Source organism: Halichoeres trimaculatus, unplaced genomic scaffold (assembly GCF_033239565.1).
Source record: "Halichoeres trimaculatus isolate MK-OKI-2021-1 unplaced genomic scaffold, fHalTri1.1 fHalTri1_scaffold_14, whole genome shotgun sequence".
NCBI classification, from domain to species: Eukaryota; Metazoa; Chordata; class Actinopteri; order Labriformes; family Labridae; genus Halichoeres; species Halichoeres trimaculatus.
In genome coordinates this window covers 7,025,818-7,050,335 of record NW_027437192.1, presented here as the reverse complement: position 1 = coordinate 7,050,335, position 24,518 = coordinate 7,025,818, and the positions used below count along the sequence as shown (strand labels likewise).

Here is a 24,518-nt window from a genome sequence, read left to right as displayed (position 1 = left end):
AAGAAACAACAGCAAACTGTTCAAGGAGGAGGATCTGTGATGTATTAGACTGTGTGCTTTTAGTGTGTGTGTGTGTGTGTGTGTGTGTGTGTGTGTGTGTGTGTGTGTGTGTGTGTGTGTGTGTGTGTGTGTGTGTGTGGACTCCAGCATGTGAAAGAGATTGAATTTCATAAGCAGATCTGGTCGTTAATTCACCTGTTTATCTCGATGCTGAGCTCTGGGCTAAACTTGAGTGTAATGTGTGATTCTTTCAGAAATATTTTATCTCCTCCTTTTTCACCTTTAAGTCAACACCAAGATCCTCCCTTTCCTCACACCAACACACACTCCTCTCCCTCTTTTAATGCCCTCCACCTCCTCTTAAAGTTTCATTTTTGATTTGAGGCCTCACTTTGGATCAGGAGGAAGAGTTGATGCTTTGACTTGTTCCTCTCTGAGACTGAATCAAAAAGTCCTTCAGCCAGGGAACACGTTGAGACATGTTCCAAGGCATTATAAGTTGAGGGCTTTAGTTTACTCCAGTCAAGAACCAAAACTTTCTCTTAGTCTCAAGCCTGTAGTGCCCCCTTGTGGTAGAACAGAAAATAAGCTACACAACTCCACAGCAGTCATTCAGAAAGTGACGCTTCCCATCCATCATGGTGCCCCTGATCTGAAGAGGCCTAACCAGATAAATGCATTAATCAGAAATATATATAAATAAATATATATAATATATTTGGATCTTTAAACTTGAAAGAAATTGTGTTGGGTCTTATTCTTGTCAGCAGGACGATCTAGGCACACAAAACAAAATTAGATTAAAAAAAATAATAATAATAGTTCAGCAACACTAACATCTCTTCAAAGCATGTGTAACAATCAGAAACTGGGTACATGTTGTTTAATAATGTGCTAAGTGATACATACAATTACTACAGCGCTAATGTCAGAGTTTGATGTCAGACGGTGCATTTATAACATACAGAAAAGCAAAAAAATATTACATAAATATGACAAAATTTCATTTAGAGATGCATGTGTCAGCTGCTTTTCAACATTCACAGAACAAAAAAAAGTTTTCCTAAACTTTAAGTTTGATTTTCTTCCTCTCTGACTCTTCTCTTGGAGGAGCATATTGCATACAAAGCTGAATAACAGTTTGATCTGACAGTGACAGTCAGAAGCATCTTTTAGTAAAGCAGACAGTGTTTCTGTGCTTACAACATAAAAGAAAAAATAGTTTGATCACTGTAAGGGAATACCTGAAGGACAGGTAATCATCAGTCTCATATTAATGTGGTTTGTAAAATAGTTTGATAAATAGTAGGTCAAAGGTCAGGCCTGGATCGTGGTCTGAGTAGTTTTGAAAGAGCTTTCTTCTCACTATTGTTCGGCAGGTTTTCTCAGGTTAAGGTTTTCATTCATACAATTCATGTTCACTTTCCCTCATGTGCAGTTTTAATACGTGCCTCCTTTCTTTATGTCAAACAGTCGACATCATCGTAGTCATCCTCAGTCAGAGGGTCTTCATCCGGGCTCACAGGCGAGTAAATGGGGCCTTCATCTGCATCACCTGCAGGTCAGATTATAAGAAACATCAGTTCACACAGATTCAGTTAATTACACGAATGAAAATGGGACCTGATGGGAAACGTTACCGAATCTTTGTGTTTGACCGTCGTGACGTTGACCACTGCTGCTTATGGGCTTCAAAGGGAAGCTGAGGTCTGCTGACTGGCTCCGTTTCTCTTCTGTAATAAGTGCCAGCACAGGTCATGTGACTTCTGTCTCATCAAAGCTTTCAAAGGCTGTAACAGTTTGGATTTTTTTTCACATCATTGTAACTGCTCTACATAGAGGGACCACTAAAAGCTGAGATTTTAATTTAGAAAGAATAAGCAAAACTTTTCTGGTGTTACTGATATTATTGATGAATGCAGCATTAATGGCTGGACTGACCTGGTATGACCATGGTGTAGCCGTTGTTTGTGTTTTCATAGAGCTCCTCAGAGGACGTGCTGGAGGACTCAAAAGAATCCACTGATATTTTCGATACTCGGGCGTACTGAGCCTCTGTGGAGCCACCGTTACAGCCGGTAAAGCCTCCCATCACTTCATTCCCCGAACCAGGACCTAGAACATGAAAAAGTTAAACGTTTTCTGTTTTCTTTTTTTTCATCTAGTTATTTCTTTAATAGAAAAGGTAAGGTTGAGATACGATGAAGGTAACATTTAAATCAGTGGCGATTGCTCTAAGACTGCAAGGGAAGCTCAGCTCCCCCTAAAATCTCCCCCCAAAAAGTGGTGATATGTACTGCTGTGTGTACATTTCATTGACAAAATCTGCGCTAGAATTCCTTCATCTTTTGTTCAGAATCAGCTACCTATCACAGGTAACTGGCTCCACCTCCTTCTCATTCAACCCCGCAGCGTCTCAGCGCTTTAACACAGTCGGACGCTGAGCGTCTTCTGACTTCAGCGGGGAAGCGTAGAGTGGATTGTTCCACTGTGGAAACTGGACGGTCATTGGATAAACGCTGGGCTTTGTCCCGCCCATCGGATGCTGAGCGTCTCTGGGGGTCTATGAGGCAGTGGGCTGGCCTGGACGCTGGGCTTCTGCATGATGATTGGATGATCTGTCTGAGGCCGAATCCCTTTTTGATTGACAGTGAAATGAGCCAATCAGCGATCTTGAAGTATGACCCTCCACTGGAGCATCTTCAGTAGAGGGGAGCTTCTCCTGTTTAAAGCAGCTCAAGTCTTACGCCCGCAACACAATGAGCCAAGGCTGTTTAAGCAGTCTAGCTTTGCTCGCCATTGAGAGAACACTGGTAAGATCCCTGGAAAAAACACCTGATTGATTCGACAGGGTCACAGATCATTTTCTTGAAAGGAACGGAGGGTAGAATTTACGTTTAAATAAATAAACAAATTTATGATGTAGGCCAGAAAAAAAATGAGCTTCCCCTCCTTGACTGACCAGCAGCTGCCACTGATGTAAAAAGATACAAAAGCAAAATAAAGTGCAAAATGTACACAAAGCAAACAAGTATCAGGTGATGAAAAGCATCAAAACACGAAAATGTGTATCATTGAAAGTTCGAGATCACACTTGAATATTCAAGACAGAAATAATACAGAAAGTGCATGATAAATCATCTGAATTTCCTAAATTTTGAAAATAGTGGTTAAACAAAATGTTTGCAACCTCAAAAACTTGTAATCTAAAGTTGAATCATCTCCTTCGAACTGACAGTGACTCACCTTCCTCAGAGAGGCTTTCAAGACCCGAAGGCTTCATCAAAGGGTTCACGTCTGTTTTGTACCTCTGAGAATCTGCAAGATGCACAAGAAGCAGAGTTTCAATCACAAAGTGTAAAGTGCAAACTGCATCGATCTGCACACCATCAAGCTTAAACCGCAAATCCAGCAACAGAGTGAAAGTACATGTAAAGCAGCAAAGACCGAAAGACACAAGTGGAGAAGAAATAAAGGAACGTGGCTCACTCCGAAAGGTTGATAAAGGGACAGACGGCTCATTGTTCAGCTCATACTGCTCATAGTCTGTATCTACTGATGTGCTGTCAACACTACTATGCTGCGTCCAAAGATACCTGGGGTTGGAGGGGACTTTAGGAGACAAAGACAGAAAATAAAACGCCTTGATGAGATGATTTTGCGCTCGTTGGTGCTGCACTTTCTCACAACTAGACTAGTATATAAATACAGGTATGCATGCAGGTAGTAAAGAAAGCAAAGAGTCATTCAAAATCATTCACACAAAAATTTTTTTATCAGATTATAAGAAATGTTCGTCCTGGTACCGTCTGTCTGAGGTGTGTTAGTCGTGACTTTGACGAGGTTGACAGAGTCATGGTAGTTGTTTTGATGATTTTCAGATGGATGTCGTAGGTTGGTCTGGGTCTGCTGGAGCAAGAACACTGTGGGTAGAAATACAAAGATAAGAATTATTATCAATTCACAGATTCAATCTTTAACTCATACTGAGTTTAAAGTGTCTAAAACTTTAACAGCAAGATGGGCACAGAGAAAATGTGCTAATTTTTGGAGCAACAAAAAGCTTCTTTTTAATGTTTACAGATTATTTTGGTTTTATTAAGATTTTGTATATGAATATATGATAAATATATAGATATGTAGTAAAAATATAAAAGAAAAATATGAAAATGTAGTATCTTGTTTAAGTGCTAATAGCAGCTAAAAAGTAAATATTCTGAATATAAAATATTTTAAAATATTCTGAATCTAAAATATTTTTAAAATAATATATAAATATGAATATTTTTGTTTCTAAATCTAAATATAAAAAAAACAACTAAATATTAATAATGCTTAAAAGCAACAATATTTTATCAATTCTCAAATAAAAAAAATTAACATTAAGGAAAAAAAACACAAAAAAATATATTGTAGTTTTTGTAAACCAGGATTAAAAAAATGTTATAAAACTTCCTCATGAGACTAAAAATGTTTGACTTCTTTCTTTTCATTACCTAATTGAGAAACTGAGTTTTTAAAAAATCCTGGTTTATTATCTTGGGTAAAAACTTATTTATAACAACCCTTTTATTCTTTGGTTTTCAATTAAAATAGAATATTTAGACAATGAGAATCTAGAAATTGTATATTTCTTTAAAAAAATAAAACAGAATTTCTTCTTGTGTTTTTATTTTCTTGAAATTTTTCAGACTGCCTGATATCTGGCACATAAAACAGGAAAAAAACTAAAACTTGAGCTTCACAGAGGAAAACCTTTGATTAGCACCAAAGCACCTCGCTGAAAAGCTAAAATTGAAGAAAGGAAACCAACCGTTTCTTCTTCTGTAACTGCAGCACAGCACCGTGTTAATGATCAGACACAAAAGGAGCAGCAGACACACAGCGATGGCGCAAAGGAGCTCTATGGACAGTTGGGGGAAGCTTCCAGAAGGACTGTTCTGGGTCACACTTTCTGCAATGGACAGAGAGAGATAGCTTTGTTAATTTTCAAACATCATTTTGATCTATTCAGAGCCCTGATTTGGTTTTTCTGTGAGCACAAAAATAAGTGAACAAATGTCTTCCTGCACATGTTTTAAAAAGATGAAAAACTAAAATATTCACCTGTGGTTAAAGTCATCATCGATGCATAAACCGGGGTGGCTGTGTTTGCTTGGGGAAACCCAGCGGAACCTGCAAGAACAGAGATAATACAGAGCTGTTTCAGAATAAACTGTTCTGCGGAAGCTTTCCTAATCCTGGCTCACATACTGTAGATGTGAGCCAGTGTTAAATTAAGATTACAGAAAACTAAAAACTTTAGAATAATTTGAAAAGTAATTAAATAAGTATTCAGAAAAGTAACACAAACACACCCTCAGTGTCACTCACCGTTACAGACGACACCCGCTGCTTTTGATCCAGTACACGCAATTGTGTTGTTGATTTTCTCTTTGTACTGCCACAGATCCTGCGCACCGCGAACATACTGATAGTACCACAATGTCCCATTATTTAAAGGGAGAGGAGGGGAAAACCCGGAGACCTTGGTTGGTTCGGTGCCACACTTCAGCATGGAGCACACTATGGAGGCCAGCTTTTTATTCCAGCAGTTATCACACACTGTTCCCCAGCTGCCGTTACGGTGGATCTCCACTTTACCCGAACAGCGGTCCAGACCTCCTGTCAGTCTGACTGCTCTCATCTCTGAACAGACACACAGGAAATAATGATTGTGAAAATTTTAAATCGCACAAGTGATGCCAAAGAAATTCATTTGTCTTATCAGATAGATTGCTGGAATCTGTTTCTTACACTCATAACACCCAGAGGATGAACTTCCCAAACTCTGGCACCACCAACTTTGGCATTGACATTTGTTCACTGACCCCAAAAATTTAATTGATACTTAAGGAGTCCCTGTTAAATGTTGTTGGGACACATGTATCTGTAATTAGAATGAATTAACATTTTTCTTGCATTTGGAAACTTACTAAGAGTCTATGGTGCTACATCTGTACTGTAGCTAAGAATTAAGTATCTCATTTTAATACGCTAATACAGAAAGCAGGGTTAACAACACACCACCAGGAAGTTAAGCTAGGCTATATGGACCTCCACTTAATTTCCACTTGTTGCATTTTGAAGAACTTAAATCACAAAATAAAGACTCAGTTTTACTCTATTAAAATGCTGAGAAGCTAGCAACTGTTAGCATGCCTTTGTTTTGTACATCACACCTGCTTGGAGTAGCATGCTAATGCCAAAGCTTATTGCATTTTTCTTGAGAGCTTTTCTGAAAAAAGTATGCCGACACAAAATCCAACAAACTCTCTTAGCTTTGAACTTCCTGCTTGAAGTAGCATGCTAACGCTATTGTTAGAATAGTGTTCTGTATTTTCATGTCATGGGGTAATTCTGAAGAAAATGCCGACACAATGTCCACCCAGTGTCTCATTTGGGTCTTTTGAGCATAACAAAGACTTTAAGCTCTAATGTAAGCCTGAAGAAATGTTAGCATGGTCAATGCTTAGCGTGCAGCTGCTCAACATGTGTCTTGTGGAAAATTAGCATACTGAGTGAAGCATCTGATGAGCTCTCCTGAGCCCTAAAACTCATTTATTTTATATTCATAAATTATATATTAATTAATTAAACATTTTTATTTTTCTCTGCTTTGTTATTGATATATTTTTTTAACTTAACAGCAACATTAATCTAAACTCAGTGCTTTCAGCACCACAACAAGCTATTGTAGACTTTGACTTTGTAGATTTCAGTAGATTTATGGTTATTTTAACGGCCAATTTAAGAAAAAAAACAGAAAACTCTTAAATATTCCAAGTATTCTATTAAATTTGGCTACCGCTGTATATTTTAGTGTAAGTATGAATAAGTGTGTTTTTTAACAACCTGAGCACACGACAGCAGCATCCTCTTTGTGCCCGCAGTCAGTCTCATTCTGTGCAGACGGGCAGGCCCACAGGTTTTCCTCTTTGCCTGTGCAGTTCAGGTCATCCAGGTGTATGGGTCCTCTGCCAGGCAGGAAGGAGCCACCTTGTCCCGTCACACTTATGGCGTATCCACAGCCCAGCTGAGAGCACACCACATTGGCATCCCTCAGGTCCCACTGGTCATCACACACAGTGCCCCACTTTCCATCTCTCCACAACTCCACCCGCCCAGCACAGCGGTCTGATCCTCCAACCAGCCGGGCAGCATGGTGACCTGATGAGAAAATTTGAAAGGTATTAAAGTATTGCTTTACTAATGTTTAAAGTTACAGAGCCTTAGGAAAAACAGTAACATGGAAGTTTGTTTGATGTTAGCTATTCTAAAAGATTATTTACACTCAATAAACTCAAACCTTGCAAATTACCAGTTGTGTCTTTAGCTGAGGAGGACTTTTATAAACAAAAACAGATATTCATGGTGGCAGCTGCAGCAAATTAGCTTTTACTTACAACAAATGTTTATTGTGTTTTAAATTCAAATTTAGTCTTGAAAAAATGTGGATAATAATTGTCCTTGCCCACCGTAACTACTGTGTATCAAAGCCGCAACACCAGCCCACATCAGAATCTTAACTTGTAAAAAACAAGTTCAGAAACTGTGATAAACAAAAGAACTTATCTTGGATCTACTGAACGTAATGGAGAATAAACGTACCACAAAGAGCCTCAGTAATAACTGTGCAGTTTCCTCCAACACTCTGTGAACAGTTCTTCAATCTGCCATCTTGGTACAAACAGTCGTGAAAGCAGGTTAATCCAGGTGAACTGCTTTTCATCACATGGTAGACGCCGCCACAGTTGAGATCCTGACAGATCTGTTGCACCAACGTATCCACATAGTCTGCTGTTACAGGCACAGCATCACTGCTGCTGTTTCCAGAAATCCTGAGCGTAAAGTTACATTTACCAGAGAGTTTGTATACATGAGGGTCACCTGAGGACACACAGGAGGCAGACTGATTATTCATATCAACATAAATAGATGTGCGTATTTTCAGCTTTTCTAAACCAAGCTGACTAAACCTGTGCTTCAGAGGGGGATTTTGTCTTGCTCTTTGCTGCAATTTCTCACTTAATAGTCCAGGACTCAACAGTGGTGATAATTGACAATGAATTCAATGACTGAACCAGGTTTTTCAAACATACTCTATTAGACTTATCAAATGATTTCACCTGGCAGCATTTTGATATTCTCATATGATATGCACTGTACTGAATTTTCCAAAAATAGGTTCTCAAGTGTGTTACAAGAAAATACTTCTTTTTACATGGTATTGTCCTTTTTTCACTCTCAACACATTTCCTGGTTGTTCCTCTGTTTCTTATAATGAGTTTACATTTACTTAGGCAAAATAAACCACTGTTTTTCAACTGTTACTTTTATATATATATATTTTTTTTTTATTGACATTCTTAAATGTTTTGTAAAGTCTAGTTGTTGTAAAGCATTGCTATGTTTAGAAAAAAAATATTCAGTGGTTTTCTTTTTTCTGCATTTAGACGTATCTGGTACAAACTGCCACAGAGGATGCAGATAAACTCAGAGCCACACTGCAACTGAAAGCTGCAAAGGTTACTTGCAGAGAAAACCAAAGTGTGTGTGGGAGAACTCTCTTCGATCTCACTTCTTGATATGCACCTGCAAGATTTACAGAGATGCTTAACAAGCAGGTCAGCCCACATCCTGTGACACGAAGAGAAACACTGTTTACACTCTGCCTATATATAGTGTTCACCCTAACACTGGACCAAAAGCTAGTCACTAAAATATGATAATATGGTACAACTTTGTGTTTGTGTATGAAGGAGGAAGTATTTAACTTACTGTTGGATTCCTCTTCCCTCACCTGGATGTGAGTCGGCTCAGTTTGAGAGGAGTTTCGTGAGGCTATAACAAGAGAGGAAGAGACTCATTACCTCCACTGTTAGTATCAAGTCTTTCAAAAGTCTCTTAAAACACCACATCTAACAGGCTTTCAAAGAGTTAACCTTGACCACAGATATGTAATGTTTGGTTTTCATCTCATGGACGAAGAGCATTGTGGGCAAAACATGTTGACAGATCAGCAACACATAGCTCATCATCCTTTACACCAAACATTATTCTAGACTTCATATTGACCTTTGACATCAATGAAAATTTCCCTCATGTTTGTATTCAATGAAGCGCCTACCCTAAATAATTTAAAGAATTTGAAAGTTTTTTTCACATATAAACTCAGTTTTAAAGTTATTTCCAGGATAGCATGTGATGTCAGTTATGTCAAAAGTATGGAAGTTGAAAAATCCATGAAATGGAATTAAAAAATGCATACATATTTTAAGTGTAAGATGCATATACTGCTTTTTATTCAGAGTATTTGTTTGCCAGATGTTTCTCCTGTAACGTAACTTTAACCTCTATAGAATGATATTTCCTTAGTGAAAAGTCCCAGTGAAAGAGCGTGTTTTCAAAAATGTTAACAATCTCTTAATTTTCTTTGAAAATGCTCTGAATGAGGACAACTTTTTAAAACTACCCTGGATTTATTTAATAGGAGCTTAGAAAAACATTATTTGATCACGCAGGCAGCAGCACGTGTCTTATCCTTTTAAGTTTTGAAGTGTACTGTCTATTGTTTGAATAAAAAGTTACACATTTGAAAAGAAAAAAGTCACAAATTATTTAAATAAGCAAGACTCACTAGTTTTGACACTTTAGTAAATACAGTTGCAGCTTTCCATAGTCACAAGAATCTAAAAAAAATTTTGGTTATTGACCAATTTGAAACACCAAAATGTCATCAGTCACATTAAAAATTACCTCAAATAAAGTTTAAAAGTGTATAGAACAGATTACATTACCTTGACATACACAGCTCAGTTGGATGATAAAAATGCAATTAATTAACTTCATGTTCCTATTGTCTTCGCTCAGTTAAAACCTGTAACGCGTAATCTCCTGAGCTCGTCTGTTATAAGTGTTGCTTCCTCTCATGTTCCCTTTATATGTGATTGACGGAACTTCCCATTTACCACAGTGCTTTGTGAGGTTAAAATGAAGTCAGGAAGTGAAGACCCCGTTATTCTTACAATAACACCATTATTTGGGCTAAAACCACATTCATGACCCCAAAACTACCCCTTTCAAATGGATATTAAATAAAACCAAAAACATCTGATCTACTTTATTGCATATGAGGGGCATTTTGTGCTTAGAGTTTACCATACTCTTCATTTGACAAAAAAAAGAAAAAACTTAAATACTTGTAAATTGTACTGCTATGGGCTGTTTCGAAACGTATGATACAACAGGTTTTGACTACATATTCTAACAAACTAGTCGAATCACATGATATGACATCATGATACAGAAAATTATTTTATTCAATAAGTTCTAATAAATTCATACTATTTATAAACCCTTTTGCATTATGAAGCCCCGGGTAGCGTAAGGTAAAAAGCGAAATAATTAAATTACCGCATTAACTGTATTTTATACCCATGCTGATTTCAAAAAATATTTTTAACTATTAAAGATTATGATAAATGGTCTGTTTTTTGCCGTTTCGAAGGCGGGACACGGATCACCTTTGACTGGCTCCTGCTTTGTTTACATCCTGTTCCATGAGCACGCGCTCAACACGACTTTCTCTCCTATTGGCTGTTCTGCTTTAGCGCCCCGCCCATTGTGTGCCGGCAGGAAATTCAACTGACAGGAGGACGGAGCTTCCGACAGATTTTTGTGATTTTCCTTAATTTTCGGAAACAAACATTACCTACTGTAATTAAAAGAAGGCATCACTGAACGAATTGGAAATCAGGAGGGAAAAAATGTGTTTTATATGGAAGATAACTTTATTTTGAATTCGGTGGCCAACTTTAATGTTATGGGGCATTTTTACCCCAAAGCGTTAAGTTGGTGAGCACGAAAAACTCAAAGGGAAATAAAATTACAACCCATCGAGTAATTAATCTCGGTCTGTATCAATTCACACTCTAATAAATACTTTTTATTGGATTTCCTCCACCTAAGTGGCAAAGGTTTTGGTATGAATTTTCACACATGCGCAATGTGCTGCAGATGCAAATTTGTTGGCGCGAGCGCGAACTGAAATTCGGTCTAATTTGGGCTCGGAACACCTAGCAGGGTAAGAGGCTATCACTGTTGCTATTCTACATAATAGTTTTACTCCTGCAGCTGTGAGACGCTTTTTTTGCGTTTATTGCGTGCTGATAGTTCTCGTTGTGACCCGAAACGATGGTGTGTTGCTTTCCTTCTCTGTTTATTTGTGTATGTAGGAGCTTGAAGAATAAGTCGTTGTGATTAGCAACCTAGCGTCAGGGTGAGCTAACACTGGACCAAAGTACTGGACAAGTGAAAGTTGTTTGTGTTACAGTGGTTGAGGTTTAGTTTAGGTTTAGTCTTCTGTGGGTATAATAAGTGAACTATGCATTTAGAGTTATTTTCAGTTGAAAACGCACCCGTTGTTGCATTTTAGAATCTGTTTGCACAGCAACTTCCGGAATTTTCAATTTTAACGGAATTGCTTGGTGAGTTAGTTCCGCATGACCGTTTTGAAGCAGAAATGGCTGCAGCTGGTTAACAGCCCACAATATCTAACTCCCTTGTTTTGTTGTTAAAACTTCTAAATGATCCCCTTGTTTTACAGGCAGAGGCAGCCAAAACCATGACGAGAAGGTAATTACCTCCATTTGTAGCTTTTTGTTGTTGCTGTTAAATCTCCTGCTCAGTATTAAGTTCAGTTTGATGTGTTTACAGTGGACGCCAGCAGAAAAGATGTGAAAATGTTCCAGGGCAGAAAAGCACAGCAACAAAGGTAAGAGCCTCAGTACATGTAAAAAAAAAAAAAAATACTGTGCAACTATTTGGCTAATTGTGACAACACAGATCAGGATTCTTTGATGATCTGGCTCTGATTTTTGTGTTTTTGCAGAGTAACAGAAAAAAGATTCAGCCCCTGTCCAAGCTGCAGTGTGAGAAGGTATGCCCCTTTGTGTCACAGCTCGTGGGCTTAAACTGCTCAGTTTATTAAATTAGCATACAAAATCCTGATTCAATATAAGTTCATAAAGTGCAAAAGTCTCCTTTAACATTTTGCTTATGTTGCAATTGCTTTTCTCATTTCTGATTCAGAACCAGCTGGTGCTTAAAGGTGACACCAAGTCTTCCATTCTCATTGAGACTCCAGAGAAAGGAGAAAAGATCGATCATGTAGATGCTGATGTTATTTCAGGAGCCTCCTTGGCTCCGCTGTCTCCTCTACCAAATCTCAGGTGATTGTTTAACATTGTACAGTCAAATCTTATGCTCAGCTTGCTCTTCTTTAACTTAACTGCTTATAACTTGTATAACACTAAGTTTTTGTGTCTGAGTAAAATCTCTCATGTGTGATTTAAAAAACACTGCCTGATGATTTTTGTTTGCTGATGAGTGTCTAATGAGTCAAACTCTTATTTCCTTATTTCAGATGGGGATCTTCTGAAGATGTGTGGGTGAAGATGGTCAGCAGGGGGCAAACTTACACACGTAGCAAGAACTTACTAAAGAGGCATCCGACATTACAACCTAAAATGAGATCGATCTTGCTCGACTGGATGATTGAGGTTAGTCTTAAGCTGCAGCTCAGATTCTGTGTTTTTTATGAAACTAATTGCTGGAAAAATATTGAAATTAAACATCCTTTAAAAACATTCTTGATATGTGTGATCTGTTTCACCAGGTGAGTGAGGAGTACACTCTTCATCGCCAGACTTTCTACCTTGCTCAGGACTACTTTGACCGTTTCATGATGACCCAGGAAAACATTGAGAAGAACATGCTGCAGCTCATTGGGATAACTTGTGTTTTTATTGCATCAAAAGTAGAGGTGAGGAAGAACAGGACGGCCTCAGAGAATCCTAAAGGAACTCGCACCAAATATATTATATAATATTTTCTCTCACTGCAGGAAGCGTGTCCTCCAAAGCTGTCACAGATGGCGTATATAACAGCAGGCACCTACTTTGAAGAGGAGATTCTTCAAATGGAGCTGATTATTTTAAAGGTAATTTCGCCACTGTCAAGTTTGAACTCATCATTCTTGTTTGATGATGAATAAGAGAGTGTTAAGTTTTAACTTGTTCTACTTTTTATGTGTTTTACAGGCTCTGAGGTGGAAACTTTGTCCTGAAACAGCCGTGTCCTGGCTGAAGCTTTATTTTCAAATGGCATCCATGAACATAAACTCTGACCTGCTGGAGCAGCAGTTTCCTCAGGACGTTTACATACAAATGACACGGGTGGGTGTCTGAGTATTCTGATTTTCAAACCATTAATGCTTACAGATACTTAAATCTTATGACTTATGCTCTTGTTTCTTGTTTTGTTTGTTTGTTTTTTTTGCCTCTTCTAGCTTTTAGATCTTTGCATTCTCAATATAAACTCTTTGGACTTTGAGTATCGAGTGTTGGCTGCCTCGGTCCTGAGCCATTTCATTCCAGTGGAAACAGTTGAAAAAGTTTCAGGTAACATTTTGGAGATTTAGTTGAAATAAGTATCAACGTAAAGCAGAAACAAACAGGAGTAACAGGAGGAGAATAAAAGTCAGACCTGGGTTTTGTTTCTCTGTTCAGGTCTATCCAAAGATGCAGTCCAGCTGTGTGTGAACTGGATGGCTCCCTTTGTGGGATTGGTGAGCCAGTCTGGTAAAGTGACGCTCAAGGATTTTGTTGGAATTAAGGGAGACGACAGACACAACATCCAGACCCACACAGACTACCTGACCATGTTGGTATGTGCGATCCTCACAAACAAGCAGAAATTTAAATACAACAGTTGCTTATCCCCTGACTTTGATTACTAACTCATGCTAAGCTACATGCACTTTCTGGCTGTTTTAGGATGCTGCCAGCCAAACAGAGGTGAGGAGCCAGTTCCCAACTCCTCCCAGCAGCACAGAGAAACCCTGCACACACTGACCAATGGGAGACAAAGAGAGACTGTCTCTTGCTTGGTCATGTCAAAAACTACATTCAAAGCTAACAACAGTTAGCCCTGAAGAGGATGGCTGTTAAAAAAAAGATACTGAGTCTGGAGATCATTTCATGCTGATGTGAAGCATGTTGTAGAAAGCATTATCCAGGATTAAAGACAGATTTTTAGACTTGTTGTAAATCTTGGGAAAAACTTTTAGCTTGATTTTTTTAGTGATATGTTTTGTAATTCAGAAAAGTAAATCTTCATAAAATGTTTATATTTGATGTAAGTTATGGATTTTATTTCCAAGAAATGTTCACTTCCTGAAAGAGATGTGCAATTTTTTTAAACTCTGTGGAAATTTAAATATGTAAATTTAGATTTTTAAAATACTGCTTGACTGTCATATCAAATGTTATGTGTATTTAAACATATCTGGATGATAAATAGTTAAATGTGTGGTGCTAATCTTAAGATAACTTTGAAACATGATCAATACGAGTTGGCTTTGTGTTTCTTGTGTGACTGGAAAAAAGCTTACTTGTGTTTTTGTGTATGATCTCTGTCATCCTTTTCATACATAAACCAACTCAGGAAAATGTTTAGTGACATTATATTTTTACAGAATCCATTAGAGATGATTAAGTGTACAAACAAGCAAATGTATTTATTCAAAGATTTATTTTCTACAACAAAATAAAATGTGCATTTCCAGCCCTCCTCTGAAGTGTGAAGGTGGTGGTGTGTCTTCTAAAAATACAGTTTGGCCATCGCCTGCAGGAATCTCTTCTTTCTTTTCTGTGCAGCCAGCTGCAGCACCTCCTCGGGGTTACTGGTGTTCAGCTCGGACTGTCCAATCGCTTTAATCTGAGGGGAAACAACAAGTTAGGAAACTGGTGGAGCTGACTCTAGAGTGAAGACTTTAAATCAAGATTTGACTTTGATATTGATTTTTGATTTTTTTTTTAATTACAATTTAAGCTGCTGAATTCTTAAAATGCAAAGGAAAGTCATTTTATCTCACACTGGACCTTATTCCTGAAATAAGTGGAGTAGAGATCATTGCTTTGTGTCAGCAGGAGCAGAGAAAGATCCGACCACACTGAACAACTGCCAAATGACCCAATGAAACGATGTAAAAATGAATTATACAGTTCAAACTCAAAATTGTAGTGTTAAGAAAACATTGAAAGATAAGTATTTTTAGGGTATGCTTTAAAAAACGGAATATATATGGATTATCAGTCTACGTCATCATAAAGATGAGCACGCATCTTGACCGCAAAAGCAGCGCTTAGCTCCTTTCATTCAGACGAGTTAGCGTTTTTTAAACACTGAATTCAACCTGTTATCAGCATAAAAATGTACGGTTTTTCTGTGGTCAGTTTTTAGAAACGATACTATACAACAGAGGCAACGTCTATCAAGTTTTGACCGTCACGGAGCAACCGGTGTTCTGGAGTTAATGGCGACCATGCTAACTGTGACTCTCAGCCGAAAGCTTCAGTGATTAACGGCTGAGAGTCACCAGTCAACAGGGTCACACTTTACACTGAAACACCAGCGACGCCTGCGGGTAAATAATTAACCCTGGACGTAGTTTTCTGGTTCTTTTATAATGAATCGGGTCTCAGACTCAGTAGTCTGTGCTCTTTTGGTCTGTGAGGGTTTCTGATTTATTGACACTTTTAAATCCTGGTCTGTCAGAGTCTGGTAAGTGCCCACGGATAATGCAGTCATTAGCATCCAGCGAGAGTTGGGTGTTTAAATTGTTCTCTGGGTAAATGCTGTATTTCCCCGCTAAAACGTCTGTCCACCTAATATCTGATCTCTTCTACCCACTCACTGCTATTTCACAAACCTGGGAGCCGTTTACCATCAGTATAAGTGATGATATCAAGTTAAAAATGCGTTTTTTGGTGGTTCAGTTGACAAACCGTTATACTCCGTAGTGCTTCTGCACCAAAGTTGCGCGCGCATCCAGCGTTGTTGATACACAAGTAATCCCTCTATAAACTTTTAAAAACCCAAAGAAAGGTGGTTTAAACTACTGACTTACTGCTATTTGTCTCTTTTCAGTCTCGCCTCGCTTGTGGTGAATATCTGCACATCGTCAAGGAACAAAACTGTGACCTCACATTGAAGTTAACAGCACATATTAAGATTTACTCCAAAAGGCACATTTATAAATCAACAGCGATTTTTTGTATGATGTTATGGAATCAAAAGAAAGGATACGAGTGAGATACTCCAGGATGGTGACATCCCAGATGTAGTCGTAGAGTGAGTCCATGGCATCGTGACTGAGGGGACAAAAGAAGATGAAATAGGAATTGTTTTCTATAAACTTGTTTACTCCTTCAAGCGTTTGGTTTCATACCTGTTCTGTTCCTGAAGAGCTTTAAATGCCGTCATGTAGTCCACCTCTCGCAGAAACTGACAGAGAACAGCAACCTGACGAGGAGCAGAGACACAAACTCATGTGAGGAGGAAAAATCAGCTGCTGGGATGGTTCAGTTTGCTGAAATTAGTGAGACCTCTGACCTGTGTGTGACAGTTCATCATTGAACAACACTTGATCATCCTCTTCAGAACCTGCAAACAACATCCAAAGTCCATGAATCATTAAGAATATGAAGTATTTTTAAACAAACTGCTTTTGAACAAAGAGAGAAATGTGTAATCAGACTCCTGTTCGCTGTACCTGGTCAGTGTAGACGTCAGGAGGAACAGTTTTAGTGAAGAAGTCTGAGCTCACAGCTCCGGCCTGGAGATAAAGGTTCAGAGCAGCAGAATACTGATTCGTCACTACAAACAGAGGAAAAAATCATGTTAATTCAATCATTAAATCACACAAATCTTGAGCCTTGTTACCGGTTGTATTCTCACCAAAGTAGATATCAGCCTGTGTGATGAGCCACGACTGGTTGTTGGGGTTCAGAGTGAGAGCGTAGGTCACCAGCTCTTTGACCGTCACAGCCACAGCCTCCACGTCGACTGCCTGAATGCTGGTCGACAGACATTTTCATCACATTCAAAAGGCTTTACTTACAAAATCTTCAACAATTTGTTAAAAAGAAAATAAAAAAATACTTTGGCAGAGTGGACGGCCAGATGGAGAGGTGTTCTGCTGTCACTTCATTTACAATATCATCCTGAGGAGAGAAGAAAGTCACAGTGACATGTTAAAATCAATGCAGACAAAATATTTAACAACTTTTTTTTTTTTTTTACCTAGGTTCATCTTAATTATGTTTATGGTCGTCTGTTTTCAGCAGGATTATGGGAACACTAGAGATCTGGCTTTAATGCAAGTTGTATGTGGAAGGATTCTTGACATTTTGGACCAGGTTCCGCTTAGGGATGGGAATTGATAAGATTTTGTCAATACGATGCCCTTATCAATTCTGCCTATCGTTCTGATTCTTTATCGATTCCCTTATCAATTCCTGTTGTGAATTTTCTCGGTACAAAAAGTAGCTTTACAGGTTTTCTGTGTCAGCAACATTTAATTGAATTTATACTGTAAGTGAATAAAATGTAATTGGTCCCTGAGTCTGGATATTTCTGGGCATAATTATACAGAAACAGGTAAAAATTGCACACAATGTGACGTTGATGTACTGTGTTATAATATAATAATTATTCAAGTAGGCCATCTAGTGTCTCAAAGTGGTTATAGCAATGGTTTAAGTTGTTTGTTATGAGGTCAGCCATGAGCCTTTCAATTGCCTGTTAGCTTTTAACATTTGAAATTCTCTGTATTTTTTACAAAGAGTTGATGAGATATGTTTCTGTGATGAAAGATGAAATTCTATTCTGAAGCGGAAGTTATACTGATGTATGCTAACTGCTAGCATATCAATGCAGTTTCCAATATACGTTAGCATCGGGCTTGCACTATTTTGTTATTTTGGTAAATTAGGTGATTTATACCATCTCGAATGTACTGAATATGAATCTCCTGAGAGAGAGTAATGAACATTTCTTTATGAAGTCAGTTCTTCAGTAAAACTTCAAGCTGAAAATCCTGAATCAGAATTTTCTTGGGAAATGCTATCTAACTGCTAAGCTAACATAGCTGCAGCACACTAGTCAATGTAAGGCCCGGCGGCTCCAGCACAATGTAAAGAATTGATAAGGGAATCGTCAAGCACAAAGGCTAATGATATGGATGGATTGAAACATTTCTTATCGATTCTCAACAGGAACCGGTTTCAATTCCCATCACTTTTTCCGCTCAGGAAAAAAGATATGCCTGATAAGAAAGAGATAACCCTGTAACTACCTGCTAACCAAATATAAGACCGTGTAATACCTGGCTGCTAACAAACATGCTGGCAAAAACAATGATCGAAAGATTATTTTATTGATTTAAAATGATTTATGTAGTTAGTTTTTAAAAAACAGGCTCAGTAATTTGACAACACTTGGCGTTTCTATGGCTGTAACAAACTGAGACGTACCCTCACGATGCTGTGGAGCCTCACAAACAGTGAGATGAGTGTCGTCAGCACCAACGGCTCCTGTGGGAAATAAGACAAAACCTCATTACGACACAACTTTATCCAGTGAGAATTTAATGAGCCAGATCATGAGATACTTACTCTGAGCTTCTTAACGAAAGTGATGAATTTGCTCCTAAATGTGTTGAAGGGGAAAAAAACACTTTAATTTACAAAAGAAAACATCAAACATGATGAGTCTGTGATAGTTTGGAAGTGTTTGTAGTGAACCTGTGCAGTATTCCCATGGAGGACTCTCTGTGTTTGATGAGACCCACTCTGCCGTCGTTGTTCCTCTTGTGCTGAATCGACATGCTGCAGATCTGAACCACCACGTCCCACAGCTCCTTGGCGGTGCGACGGCTCTCTTTAGGGCCTGGCAGCTCTTTGCAAGTTGAAGCCAGGAGCTGGCCAAGCTAGGAGGAGGAAAGAGAAGATATTAATTCATCAGGGGAGCCGGAGCCGTTATGATCAGCCAGTCAAAAGATGTTTGAGTCAAAGTAGCTCGAAAGAAATGCTCGAGAAGTATGAGGAGCTTCTTGGAACCTCATTAAATCTGCTAATGAGTGAAGCTAATCCTTCTCACCTTGATGTACGGGTTGTTCATGACCAGAGATGGGGGCACCTGCAGAGTCAGGTAGTCGTTTTCTCTCCAGTTCAACATGAAGGCGACACACTCCTCTCCAACCACCTGACGTAAAGGAAGGTCTGATGACAAAAGACAGGAACTGTTAGTGATTTGATACCTCCTCAAAATAAAGGAAAGAGGGTTTTAAATCGAATAAACTCTGCAGAATCTCCATCCTCTCACCGTGAATCCTCATCTCCAGGTATCCTCTGACTCTGCTGACCAGGTCGGGTGGCGGTCTCTCCTTGCTGCCCTCGGCCGCCATCGTCTCGTGGGCTCGGACCTCCAGCAGCAGCATCTCGTTCAGCATCACCTGCCTCAGCTTTGGGGAGAACTCAGTGACCAGCTCCAGGCAGGCAGAGAAGAGCAGCCGAGCGTGAGCAAAGTCCTGAGAGACGAGGCAAAGACACAATCAGAGTGTTGAATATTTGTAATGTCTAAGCTAAAAAGACATTTTTTTTCAATCATTACATTTTGATTAGTTTGATTTGTGCTTCTCTCCTCTAGTGTTTTACTTATTTTACCACATATTGTTTCTTAAACTGCAGCTATAACAGAAGAACGAGGTACATTCATCCATCTGTTTGTTGGTCTAAACAAACCTTTATAGATATGCAGTGGAGTCCTTTCGCCATGAGGATGTACACCAGGTCTTTAGTCAGGTTGTCTTTAATGCCGAGGATCACGTTGATGTAATCTGGAGGAACTTCCCACTGTGGGCACAAACAGAGGTTTTTTTCATTCTGTTACTCCAGGGTGTCAGGCTTTAGATCTTGTGTTAAATGTCAAATTTTCCTCCAAATGTGAAAATCAGACAAAATTCAAAGGGTCCGAGTTTGTTTACACATCTCATTGTAATAGTCTGAGGTATTTCATTATATTTATGATGTTTCCTCTTGAATTTGCTGGACTCTGACCTTACTGTTGACCCTCCAGAAGGGCCGTTCAGCCATGCCGTGCAGCTCAATGAGGATCTGCCTGATCCTGCGTGGCTCCAGTGAGAGGATGAGCTGCTGCTCCAGCTGCCCAATGTTAACACTTGCTGAAGCTTCAGAAAAATGAAACAAACAAGAAACAAACTGAGCTTCATTTTTATATAAAGACAACAAACAGGTTGAAAGTTGGAGTGAATTTTTCAGGGCTGTACCTGGAATGTCGTAGAAAGAAGGCAGAGGCTTAGCACTGAGGTTGATGGTGGCAGACCTCTTCCTCATCTGCTCAACCAGAACCTTCCGCTCCTCCTCCGTCAGCAGCTCCATGAAGAGTTTATGAGACGACACCACGAAGAGTAGAGGCAGCTCCTCCAGGTTCTCACACAAAGTCCTGAATGAGGAGCAACGCTTAATTGAAGCAGGATTTCATCCTTTTGTCTTCTTTTTTCACTTTGGTATCTCAGTACATCATCGGTCAAACTCTCTGCTTTCACTTACTTCATGAAATTTGCCATGTTTTTTCTAGATGTTGCAGGCGGTCGTTCCTTTTCCAATGACAGCGTGCAAACCTGCAGGGAAGAACAAAAAACATTCGTATGTGCATACGCTGTAAGAAACGACTAATCATATCAGTAAACTCCCCTACCTGAGAATAAAACTATAATTCCTATTGGTCTAATGTGTTTTTTATGGGCTGATTTTAAATAATTAAAAAGTAAAAGTGGATATTAGAGCGGTGGAATGATCAGTTGCAAAAAAAAAGCTTTTTCCTTCTGTTTTGTGGTCACAGCCTGCGAACAAGTATGAAAATAATATTCAGAGATATAAATCTGAGATTACCTCCAAAATAAAGTCCACCATCCTCTTACTGGGCCTCAGGAGGAGCTGCTGGAAACGTACACTCAGGACTTTTCCTTCCAAAGCGTCTCGAACAGCATTACAAACACACAACTTATGGCAAACCTCGTCCAGCCCAGACTCCCTGCAGAGTGACACAAAAGAGTCACAGACACAGCAAAATGTAAGCACTAAGAACTTTATCTGAGAATCTTGTCTTGCAAACATAAAATCTTTTATACAGCCAAGCATGCAAATGACATGACAGCATTCTGTTTTACAAGTTTGAGCTGGATTTTTACAGATTTGTGGTCTCACCCTTGTTGCACTTTGTACATGTACTCTCTCAGAACAGAGCGTCTGAAGTAGACTGGCAGACTGCGGGACAAGTTGTCTTTGATGAAGGCTTCAATGACGGCCTGATACAGAGAGAAAATGTAAACATTCACAGGATTTTCGCGTAAAAGAAGATCCCCCGTATGATATCTCCTCTGACCTGATGGTTCTGCGCCCTGATCAGACTGTTGATCTGATTGTAGGGTGTCGTCTGGGAGTCTGAGGCGTCACAGTCTTCAGTCAAAGCTTTGCAGGCGTTCCAGTAACCTGCCAGACGTTTCTCATCAAGGTGAACATGGACAGTAGAGTCCAGCTGAGAGAATGACAAAGACGTAAGATGAATGAACTCTCTCAGAGGCAGACTGCTGACTCCTGAACAAGTACACCAACCTTCTTCAGAAGCTCCTTCGTCTGTCTGAAGTGATCCCGGGCTTTCTGATAGGCCGGCTGGTCTGTGCAGCCTTGCTGGAAGAAGATTCCTCCTAGATCATAATGCACCTGCGACACAGAGTTCATGTAAATAATCAGAAGTCATCAGCATACAGATTAAACTGTTACATCAGATATTTTTTTCATTTTGGTTTATTTACCTGACAGTGCAGCTCGTCTGCGCTGATTCGAAGCCCTGCAGTCGAGGACTCGGTCTCTCCGTTAGCGGCAGCATCAGCAGCCAGCAGATCCAGAGTCCTCATGGTGTGAACGTAGAAGTCTTTCTTCAGCTGCACGGCTCCTTCTAGCACACTGATTGAGTCACTCGCTTGTTCTTTCAGCTAAGGACAGGAGATGGTTTGTTTAACATGCAGGTTAATTTCTCAGAGCGTGAACAAACTTTCCAGCAGATTCACATGTATCTGAAAAGTGCTTTACATGTCTCAGAGTGATCCTTGACTCACCACAGTAAGAATGTTGTCAGTCATTTCTTTCTCCTGCTGCACGATGCTTAACCTGAGAGGGAATACAAGACAACAACTTGATATTTTAAAGCAATTAAAACAAAAGAAGCTGTTTGAGGTTTTAAACTTTATGTTTCATGCAGCTTTAGTGTTGCCATCCACGCAAAGTTTAGACATTTTGTGCTGTTAAGACATTTCTAAGCCAAAAAGTAACGTTTACATGTTCATTTGGTGAGGTCCAGGTTTGGTCTGTTTTTCTGGGAAGCTGCTCAGCACGATGGTTCTGATTGCCCTTAAGAAGACAAAGAGAAATTGAATGTTTGAGGTGCAGCTTTCCTCACGGAGCTTTGAGTTTTTCATACAGGATCTCACTCACCAGCGGTTGTAAATGATGACAGCCATGGCTGTGGTGGGAGGAAGAGTAGATAAGTCCAGGTCCACATGTTTGACCCCTGGTGGCACTTTGCTCACACACAGGAGCTCGTTGAGTAACATATTCAAAACAGGAATGGTCAAGCTGGAAGAGAGGAGAGATGGATTATGATTTTTACAAGTTAAGATTTATTTAAACTGTATTTGCTAGCTTTAAGTATTTCAAGTGCTTTTGTTGTTAAAGTAAACAAATATCTGTCCCCAAAAGTTTCTGTAATGCTGACTCTCAAAATGCAACATTAACAAGCTTGATAAGTTTATTTAAATGATAGGTACAACAAGTCATAACAAAGATAATCTTACCCCTTTTCAAGGACATCCAGATCCCACTTCATGTGCGCAGCGACCTTCAGAGCCAGCAGCTTCAGGGTTCGGTTCCTGCGGTTGTCTGCTGGAGGCTGCACCTGGTTCTGCTCATTCACTGAGGGCTTAGACGCCTGCTCCAGGAACTGGACAATCAGCTGCACTGGTGTAGGGTCTAAGAAACACAGAGACAGTTAGCTACAGTTAAAAAGGTCCCTTCTTTATCAGATAAAACACAATCAAACTGAGTTCATGAGTCACGTTAAGGCATCCTGACCTGGGTTTGACTTCTGCAGGTGTGTCTCCAGCAGGGTACCGTCCAACAAGAACTCAAACCAGGAGGTCTGAAGAGGCGTGCTGGGCCTGCTGCTGGTCACAGCAGCCACCCGGTCAGCCGCCTCGGCACTCATCCTTCCCTGTGAGCAGTGACAAAGGTTTGAAAAAGTGAGTTTATCTTTAAGACAACTCAATGAACAAAGGTAATCAAAGAGGGGTGAATACATTTTTTTTACTCACAAACTTGAACATGCTTATATTTTTGTGAAGCTTTTATTTTTGAAAGTCCAAATACATGAAACCCATTTTTGTAGTTTTGTGGGTTGCATTTTGATTTTGACTGGGTATCTTTTAACACAGTAGTTTTTCACTTATTTAAGTATATTCTTCAGATCATTTGGAGGAGTGAACAAATCCTTAATAACAATGTCTTGGAAGATCTATTTACAAACTGAAACCTCAAATTTCAATTCTGCTAAACCACAATATTTGCACTAATGTCAGAGTATTGACAAATATTTAAAAGCGTCCCCACCACTGCTCCAAATAACAGTATTAAAGCTCTTTTTTACAACTAAAACATATCGAACTCATTCACTATTTCACTATGCAATGCATTACACCTTAATGTCTCCTTGAAAAACGACTACTGCTGCACATAATTCATATCTAACACAGAATAAATAGGTGAATTGATAGCAAGACTTTCTTTTGTGACAAGGAGGGCTTTGATTTTGTATCGTGTTGTTACAAATGGGCTAGTTCACGCTTTTCCTATCAGTGTAGCTCGCATATGTTAGAAGATAAGTGGTCAGAAGCTGTTATTGTTCCGAAATCATCATCTCCATCCATCTCCAGCCGTTTTGTACCCATATTTAAGCTAACTGCTAAACGTTAGAGCCTGTAGCGGACGTATTGGGAGAGTTATCTTACCTTAACAGGCAAAAACGAAAAACTACGAGATAAATGAGCTTAAAAAAAGATTAAAATGTAAAAATGAAGAGCTGTACAGTTTCCATGGGTTGTTTCATGCTCACATAATTCATTCTGCGGATCGCCATCTCCGCAGCGCTTCCGGTTCCGCTTCGTCGCCAAGGAGATCCACACTGCGCCATGTTCGCGCATATTTATACTCCGTGATGAAGAAACAAACTGATTTACTTATTAATAAACTTTTCATTTAAGTTTTAATTTCTGGAAAAATAGCATGCGTTTTTTTCAATCACCTTTTTGGTAGAAAAAATGTTTAGGATTTTATGTGCTGTTTTTGATGTTTGATGTGTAGCGTTTGTTTAGGTATTGTGGTAAACATTACTTTGTGTTTGGGGAGCCATCACACAGTTCACACTTGAACCAAAATAAATAAATAAATATAAATCAATAAATTATGGAAAAAGTTAGCTCTTTTTTTCTATCAGTATTC

The 24,518-nt window shown here is 39.2% G+C and overlaps 3 protein-coding genes across 7 annotated transcripts in view; 1 reads left to right on the top strand and 2 right to left on the bottom strand.

Moving 5' to 3' along the window:
• Positions 1–14,571, top strand: part of LOC141802925 (G1/S-specific cyclin-E2-like) — a 35,214-nt gene extending 20,643 nt beyond the window's left edge. Inside the window, exons 1-12 of one of the 4 annotated variants that reach the window (XM_074686741.1) lie at positions 11,056–11,125; positions 11,648–11,676; positions 11,758–11,815; positions 11,933–11,980; positions 12,133–12,272; positions 12,467–12,602; positions 12,719–12,865; positions 12,947–13,042; positions 13,143–13,277; positions 13,391–13,502; positions 13,611–13,768; positions 13,878–14,171. In XM_074686741.1, the coding sequence (XP_074542842.1) occupies positions 11,666–11,676; positions 11,758–11,815; positions 11,933–11,980; positions 12,133–12,272; positions 12,467–12,602; positions 12,719–12,865; positions 12,947–13,042; positions 13,143–13,277; positions 13,391–13,502; positions 13,611–13,768; positions 13,878–13,955 (1,119 nt within the window). In that variant the 5' untranslated portion in view covers positions 11,056–11,125; positions 11,648–11,665 and the 3' untranslated portion in view covers positions 13,956–14,171. The other 3 variants (XM_074686740.1, XM_074686742.1, XM_074686743.1) reach the window with 3 other exon arrangements.
• LOC141802924 (uncharacterized) lies at positions 1,028–9,939 on the bottom strand. The gene is made up of 12 exons (XM_074686739.1): positions 9,840–9,939; positions 8,821–8,883; positions 7,651–7,929; positions 6,895–7,209; positions 5,374–5,688; positions 5,107–5,175; positions 4,814–4,954; positions 3,807–3,923; positions 3,247–3,318; positions 1,942–2,115; positions 1,641–1,733; positions 1,028–1,555 (listed from the first exon to the last, which is right to left on the bottom strand). The coding sequence occupies exons 1-12, from the start codon at positions 9,889–9,891 to the stop codon at positions 1,461–1,463; spliced, it is 1,785 nt and encodes a 594-aa protein (XP_074542840.1). The 5' UTR covers positions 9,892–9,939; the 3' UTR covers positions 1,028–1,460.
• ints8 (integrator complex subunit 8) lies at positions 14,570–24,188 on the bottom strand. 2 transcript variants are annotated; one of them, XM_074686737.1, is made up of 28 exons: positions 24,133–24,188; positions 23,097–23,235; positions 22,820–22,994; positions 22,461–22,601; positions 22,305–22,376; positions 22,085–22,136; positions 21,782–21,961; positions 21,582–21,689; positions 21,352–21,504; positions 21,174–21,274; positions 20,859–21,000; positions 20,517–20,587; positions 20,234–20,409; positions 20,004–20,134; positions 19,689–19,799; positions 19,270–19,474; positions 19,045–19,166; positions 18,690–18,874; positions 18,561–18,594; positions 18,420–18,479; positions 17,047–17,108; positions 16,843–16,961; positions 16,658–16,761; positions 16,498–16,548; positions 16,334–16,407; positions 16,192–16,256; positions 16,013–16,056; positions 14,570–14,820 (listed from the first exon to the last, which is right to left on the bottom strand). In XM_074686737.1, the coding sequence occupies exons 1-28, from the start codon at positions 24,154–24,156 to the stop codon at positions 14,704–14,706; spliced, it is 3,018 nt and encodes a 1,005-aa protein (XP_074542838.1). In that variant the 5' UTR covers positions 24,157–24,188; the 3' UTR covers positions 14,570–14,703. The 2 variants fall into 2 exon arrangements, with proteins under 2 accessions (XP_074542838.1, XP_074542839.1); XM_074686738.1 differs by having other exon boundaries at positions 24,029–24,157.
• Positions 24,189–24,518: the final 330 nt, after the last annotated feature.

What these genes read in the sequence shown, in the direction of transcription:
- LOC141802924 (XM_074686739.1), bottom strand. Translation starts at nt 9,891, where the DNA reads ATGAAGTTAATTAATTGCATTTTTATCATCCAACTGAGCTGTGTATGT. An exon ending in TGCTGCTGTCGTGTGCTCAG is followed by an intron (nt 5,689 to 6,894) that starts GTTGTTAAAAAA and finishes GTGTCTGTTCAG; the next exon opens with AGATGAGAGCAGTCAGACTG. An exon ending in TAACACACCTCAGACAGACG is followed by an intron (nt 3,319 to 3,806) that starts GTACCAGGACGA and finishes TGCATCTTGCAG; the next exon opens with ATTCTCAGAGGTACAAAACA.
- ints8 (XM_074686737.1), bottom strand. Translation starts at nt 24,156, where the DNA reads ATGGCGATCCGCAGAATGAATTAT. An exon ending in TGAACAACCCGTACATCAAG is followed by an intron (nt 18,875 to 19,044) that starts GTGAGAAGGATT and finishes TCCTCCTCCTAG; the next exon opens with CTTGGCCAGCTCCTGGCTTC. An exon ending in TGATGAACTGTCACACACAG is followed by an intron (nt 16,408 to 16,497) that starts GTCAGAGGTCTC and finishes GCTCCTCGTCAG; the next exon opens with GTTGCTGTTCTCTGTCAGTT.